This window comes from Rhinolophus sinicus, chromosome 14 (genome assembly GCF_057876585.1).
Source record: "Rhinolophus sinicus isolate RSI-liver-muscle chromosome 14, RSI-T2T, whole genome shotgun sequence".
Classification (NCBI taxonomy): domain Eukaryota; kingdom Metazoa; phylum Chordata; class Mammalia; order Chiroptera; family Rhinolophidae; genus Rhinolophus; species Rhinolophus sinicus.
Genome location: NC_142514.1, coordinates 24,243,713 through 24,250,702, shown reverse-complemented (window position 1 = coordinate 24,250,702; position 6,990 = coordinate 24,243,713). Strand labels below are relative to the sequence as shown.

Below are 6,990 nucleotides of genomic sequence, written 5' to 3'. Positions count from 1 at the left end.
TTGGTTGCCACTGGCAATCTTGTTGGGGTATCCTCTGTATCCCCAAGGCCCCTGAATGAGGAAAAATAGATTTTAATTAATAAACCCGTTAGCTCTCTAGAGCCTGTGGCCATTCAACCAGTCATTTAAGTGGTGTCAATTGTCCAGGAGCTGAGGCCAGAAGGGGTTGGACAGTGATTACTGGCCTGTGGGGTATATTAAAACTTAGTTGGCCTGTGGGATGGAAATGTCCAAAAGTTAGGTCCGGAATGGCTTGAGGGATGTTGGGAAGTCACAGGCTTTTAAACCGTTATCTGCGAGACATTCTGTGATTCAGGCTATGAGCAATCTTTAGTCTAAGGCTCAGAAACTGATTAGAAGAATAATCAAAGCCAGGGGCTAAGGAGCCAAGAAACTAGGGAAAGGAGACTTAAAATTTCCATAGTGAGGGAGGCTTAAAACTTTTGTAGTGAGGGAGCTCTCCCACAGCATTCTGGGCTCGTGGCTTTGCCCCCCTGACAAACCTTTCTTTTCCGTAAGGAATGGTTCATATTTGCCACTGCATAGCTTTTTCAGCTTCTCTCTGCTCATAGAATGTGGAGAATCTAAAGATCTTTTTCATTTCAAACTGACATTGTTCCTTATAATTTAAGGTTTTGGTTTTGAGAGAATCCAGTGGTTAGTCAACTGCCAAATTGCTTCCCTTAAAAACCTTGTGGGTGTTTCATGAATCTTACTGGGATTCCCTCCATGCTCCCCGAACCACATCCATACTTCTGAGACAAAGCTCTCTCTACTTTGGGTACGTCAAATTGCTATGGGACAATGACCTTATGTTTCTTAGAAGCCCTTCTATCTAGATGAGAGGGTCCACGGGACACTGTTTACCTCCTAATGTGGTCTTACAGCTGCACTATTAAGTTGGTCTTAACCTTGAGGCCACCGCCCTCCCCCCTTACCCTCTGGTAACCCCTAAACTATTGTCTGTGTCTATGAGTTTTTGTTCTTTCAGTTGTTTTTCTCGTTCTTTTGTTGTTTTGGGTTTATATACCACATATCAGTGGAATCATATGGTTCTCAACTTTTCACTCATTTATAATGACATTTCATTCAGCATTATAATCTCAAGATCCATCCATGTTGTTGCAAACGGCATTATTTCATTTTTTTCTTACAGCAGAATAGTATTCCATTGTGTATATATAACACATCTTCTTTAGCCAATCATCTATCGAAGGACACTTTGGTTGTTTCCATGTCTTGGTCACCGTATGTAAACCTGCAATGAACATAGGAACACATATATCTTTACAGATAAATGTTTTTAGATTTTTTGGGTAGATACCCAGGAGAGGGATTGCTGGGTCATATGGTAATTCTAGTCTTAATTTTTTGAGGAACCTCCACACTCCCTTCCAGAGCACCTGCACCAATCTGCATTTCTACTACCCTGTTTCCCTGAAAATAAGTCCTAGCCAGACAATCAGCTCTATTGCATCTTTTGGAGCAAACATTAATGTGAGACCCGGTCTTATTTTACCATAATATAAGACCCGGTCTTATATAAGACCGGTCTTTGATCCACTTTGAGTTAATTTTGGTACATGGTGACAGAGAGCAGTCTAGTTTCATTCTTTTGCACATGTCTTTCCAGTTCTCCCAGCACCGTTTATTGAAGAGGCTGTCTTTTATCCATTGTATGTTTTTGGCTTGTCGAAAATTATCTGTCCATATTTATGTGGGTTTATTTCTGGGTTTTCAATTCTATTCCATTGGTCTGTGTGTCTGTTTTTCTGCTAATACCATGCTGTTTTGATTATTGTTGCCCTATAGTACAAGCTGAAGTCAGGGAGTGTGATACCTCCAGCATTGTTCTTGTTTCTTAGGATTGCTTTGGCTATTCAGTCTTTTGTGATTGCTGTTGTTTATGAATATGTTCTCTTAGGCCTCCTTTCTGGAAATGAGCATTAAAGAATGGTGCAGAACACGTAGAGCGCCATCTAATGTCCCTAACATTCTCCCCCAAGCCCCTTCCTCTAATTTTCACAATTGGTCTCGGTCTCTTTAAGAAGTCACCCATAACTGAGGAAAGAGGAATGCTGGGAAGATTCACCCTGCTCAGGTTTGGAGCATGACGGGAAGGGGGGGGGGGGAAGGAGACCAGTGTTGCACAAGCGCGGTAGTGCGGGTGTTGCGTTGCCATGGGTCTGGTGAAAGGATTTCAGTAAGAAAAGATAACTCCAATAAGAGTCTTGGGCGATATTGCTTCTTTGCCTGGTCGTGCTTCCCCGGGTAAGGAGACCAGGAGGTGAGCGCGACTACGGCGGCGGGAGGGACTGCGCGGGGCGGGGCCGCGCCATGTGACGGGGCGGGCGCCGGACGGGGGCGGGGCCGGTCGGACTGCGTGGCTGACGCGGTGCAGATTTCGGGCTGGGGCGCCCTGGCAGGCGATTGTGGGTCGCGTATTCTCCTTACGATACAATGTTGCCGCGTTTGTATCTGTGACGCGCATGGGAATTATTGGTGGGGACGAGAATTTCGGAGGGAATGCTATGCTAGAAGGAGGGATGAGCGCCCGTAGATTGTTATAACTGGCAAGTGGACCAAAGTTCCCATCTCTTTTTTCAGAACAGGCTTTTAAAAACCAGTTGCCCATTTCAAGCCTGGCTTGACTACCCGGATAAAGATAACTTTGGGGAGCTATCTTTGTGCTTTAGGTTTACCACGTCTTGTTTAGTATGTTTACTACTAGGGAAAGGGAAGTCTGCTTACTGGCTAATTGAATTTCTTGTTTACAGGAAGGCGAAGGTGAAGCAGAGCTCAAAGGGGCTCATTCCTGGGCATGGCTCCCATGGAGACCCTGAAAGGTGCAGGTGGTCCGCTTTAAGTAAGGGAGTACCTATTGTTTACTTGTGATGGCATCTTAGGCCAAGAAATGGGGCCCTTATGGAGGCCTCCAGTAAAGGCTGAGTTAGAGATGGGGGTGGGGAGCTCGGTGTACTCCGCTTTGAGAAATAAAAGCTGAGGTGGGCCTCCAAGCACTAATTTTCATGGAGTCAGAAATTTCTCCAAGAGCTTGGTACCTTGCACCTACATGTTGGTCTGCTGGTCTAATTTCCTCTAACTTTCAAAATATAAAAGACCAGAGTGCTTGTCTTTAAAGCTGTTGGGGAAGTGGGAGCTGTTGCCAAAATATTTTCTTTTGTGAAGATAACTACTAAAGAAGCAGAAAGCAGGAAGAAAGACTAGAGTTAGCCATGGCCTTAGAAAAGTTTTTTTTCAAATGCTTCAACCCTAAAGCCCTGTGCTCAACACAAAGCTTTTAACAGATAAACATGAAGAAGAAAAAGAAGACGAAGAAAAAAAGAATAAACCTTAGTACCAATCCTTTATGTTGTGTTTTAGGAGCCCAGCTATCCATTACCAAGAAGAAATCTGTTAGTTTAGACTGGGGAATTCCTTTACGTAAAAAATTAGAATGAAAGAACCTTTGGATGGTGAATGTGGCAAAGCAATGGCACCACAACAGGGGCTTCTGGACAAAATTAAAGAAGAACCTGACAATGCTCAAGTAAGCATTTCATTTTATTAAAAAAAATTTTTTATTCCTTCTTTTCTATCTGGTGAATTCATATTTTTAGTTAGGCAGTTTCTGGCTTATAAATTCAAACAACCCAAATTGATTTTTCCCCCTCATTAGATGAATAGATCAGTTTTTCTGTTCTTTGAATGAAAAAAAGAGCTTGGTAACTATTGGATGTTTCATTTTGTAAAAAGAAAGTAATATGTTGTTACCATTTTTCCACAGTTGGTACCTTTTTTTTTTTTGTATCTGACAGTAGTTTTTTTTTTTTTTTGCTAAGTATTTGTGGTCTCCTCTATGCTAGGGGATCCAGGAGTGACCAGTCACTTGAGTCCTTTCCCTCATAGAGTTATAGGTTAGACATTACACAAGTAATTGATCAAGGGATAAATATATAATTATAAACTATGATAAGTGCTCTGAAAGAAAAGTCTAAAATGGGCAATTTGACCTAATTTTGGTTGTGGGCAGAGACTGGCTACGAAAGGCTTCCCAGAGGGAAGGATTTATAAGCTGAATTATGGAAAACGAATTGACTAGGCAGAGGCATAGAAAGTGTTCTAGACAGGGGTCTGCATATAGGAAAGCAGTGATTAGCAAAGATGTGTGGTTCCTTTGAAAAACTGCAAGACCAGGGGACCTGGAACAGAAAAGTTATGAAAATGGTGATGATGATGGTGGTGATGATCATAACAACAGTACTAATAGGTGGCATTAATACATCAATATGTAGCGTATATTATATCATGATAACATGTGACATAAATATTAACTTATTTTTTTGTTTTTAAGATTTGATTGGGGAAGGGGAACAGAACTTTATTGGGGAACAGTGTGTACTTCCAGGACTTTTTTCCAAGTCAAGTTGTCCTTTCAATCTTAGTTGTGGAGGGTGCCGTTCAGCTTCAAGTTGTCCTTTCAGTCTTAGTTGTGGAGGGTGCAGCTCAGCTCCAGGTCCAGTTGCCGTTGCTAGTTGCAGGGGGCGCACCCATCATCCCTCGCAGGAGTCGAAACCAGCAACCTTGAGGTTGAGAGGATGCGCTCCAACCAACTGAGCCATCCGGGAGCTCAGCGGCAGCTCAGCTCAAGGTGCCGAGTTCAATCTTAGTTGCAGGGGGCGCTGCCCCCATCCCTTGCGGAACTGGAGGAATTGAACTGGCAACCTTGTGGTTGAGAGCCCATGGGCTCATGTGGGAATCGAACCGGCAGCTTTCAGAATTAGGAGCATGGAGCTCTAACCGCCTGAGCTACAGGGCCAGCCCATTAACTTATTAATACTTACATGTGCTTAGACTGAGCTAGCCACCATTCTCACGTCCATGTTATCAACCCCATTGTACAGACGAGGAAAGCAAAGTATAAACAGGTCAAGCAGTTCTACCACAGAACATGGATTGTAAATGGCAAAGGCTGGATTCAAATCCAGATAGTGAGACTTCAAAGTCTGTGCTATCCTGCTTCTGAGATGAGGCTCTGTAGGTAGTTTGAGGCCAGATTATGCAGAACCTTGTGGACCTTGTTAGGAATTTTGGTCTTTATCCTGAGAGCATTGGGAAGCTGTTGTAGGATTTTAAGTGGGAGAGTAAGATAAACATGTTCGGAAAGATCATCTGGCTACCCTTTAGGAACCCAGGTTGGAAATTTGTGGAGCTCAATGTGGAGACACTAGTTAGTTATTTTAGCAAGAAAATGATTTTCTTCTTTTTGGACAGTTCTTTTGCTTTATACTCTGTAGTTACTGGCTTTATTGTATAAGCAAAGCACTAACTTAAAATATAAATAATAATGTAAATAAAATAATAATAATGATAATATTTATTTCTCATACCATCTCAAAGGCAGTATCATTCCAGGACAGGGATACCAATTAGATTTTGTCTCGCTCATCAAATTCATGCCTTCCCAGAGTGCTGTGCTGAGAAGAGTTTTGAGGTAGTGTCTGTCTATAGGATGTGGGGTGGGAAATGGTGGCTTCCATGACACTTACTTTCCCTCCAGATGGTAAATCTTTCTCTTCTGCCAGAAGTAACTATTTGTTTGCCAGGTTTTGTGGATTCTGCCTTTTAAGTATTTTTTTACTCTGTCTCTTCCTTTTCCTCCCTATTTCATTATTTCTCATTTGGACTTTTATAACAATTTCCTACTTATCCTCTTTTTTTTACCCTTCTTCCACCTCCCTCCCCTCCCCCCCACCCCGCCACTGCAGTTCAAGCCATTGTTTCTTAGTCTAGTTATGTAGGACACAGCTCCCTGGCCCATGCTTGGTATTATGAGCCTTGCGCCCCCCCCCCCCCCCAGGCAGTCGATTGCCAGTCATTGGTCCACTCTTCACAGTAGCTCACAGCAGCTCTGGCCAGCTGCCGGCCGCTCACAATGGCTGCTGGCCACTCACGCTGGCCACCGGAGACACACGGTAGCCCATGGCAGCACTTAGCAGCCTGTGGCAGTTTACACCAACCTCCAGCTGCTCACGGCAGCCCAGCTCTAGGGAAAGCTGTTGTTCACAATCTTAGGTATAGAGGGTGCAGCTCACTGGCCTATGTGGGAATCGAACTGGCGACCTCAGCGTTAGGAGTTTGGTGCTCCAACTGGGCTGGCCCAGTTGGCCTCTTTCCTTCAGTCACAATCTCCATCAAAACACTGTATAGTGATGACATTGTACTCTTTACAGATCTGATGACATTACTCCCTTTAAAGACCCTGTCTTATGTGTCATAAAGCATAAACTTTTTAGTGTGGCATCCAAACTATCCATGTTTAGGCCTTTGTTTCCCTTTTTAGCATCATCACTCATCCTTCCCATCTTTTCTGGTCTATGCTCCTGCAAACTATTTGTGTTTCTCTCAAAGGTATATTCTGTTGAGTTTTGTTTCCTTGCCTTTGCACATACATGCCATTTCTTCTGCCTGCAGTATCCTAAACTAGATAGCCTGGCAAAAATTTTCTCCTCTTTTGATACAGTTTAATTAGTTACTCAGGTAGAGTTAATTTTTTTCCCCATTGTAAACTGCTTTCACTTTTATTATGGCATCTATGGATCAGTGAGTTTTGTTTCATACAGAGTCTGGTCTTATTTGACTTGAATCCTCATTTCCTAGCACAATGACAGGCAGAAAGTACATACTCAATAATTGGAATAAAAGAGCTTCTTTTTCACAATGAGGGAACAGCTTGAAGAAACAAGTGACTTCACCAAGGTCCCATGGCAAAGCTGGGATATAAACCAGATTTTTTTTTTAATTAAAGTTTATTGGGGTGACAGTTGTTAGTACAGTTACATAGATTTCAGGTGTACAATTCTGTATTACATCATCTATAAATCACATTTTGTGTTCACCACCCAGAGTCATTTCTCCTTCCATCACCATATATTTGATCCCCTTTACCTCATCTACCACCCCCCTAAACCAGTTTTTTAAATTCCAGAA

The 6,990-nt window shown here is 42.8% G+C and overlaps 1 protein-coding gene across 8 annotated transcripts in view; it reads left to right on the top strand.

The window, feature by feature from the left end:
• The first annotated feature begins 2,127 nt into the window (after positions 1 to 2,127).
• Positions 2,128 to 6,990, top strand: part of ZMYM6 (zinc finger MYM-type containing 6) — a 38,310-nt gene continuing 33,447 nt past the window's right edge. Inside the window, exons 1-3 of one of the 8 annotated variants that reach the window (XM_074334368.2) lie at positions 2,128 to 2,271; positions 2,778 to 2,866; positions 3,385 to 3,550. In XM_074334368.2, the coding sequence (XP_074190469.2) occupies positions 3,458 to 3,550 (93 nt within the window). In that variant the 5' untranslated portion in view covers positions 2,128 to 2,271; positions 2,778 to 2,866; positions 3,385 to 3,457. Of the gene's footprint in view, positions 2,288 to 2,352; positions 2,867 to 3,384; positions 3,551 to 6,990 lie in introns of those variants that run through there. The other 7 variants (XM_019730103.3, XM_019730102.3, XM_074334367.2 and 4 more) reach the window with 7 other exon arrangements.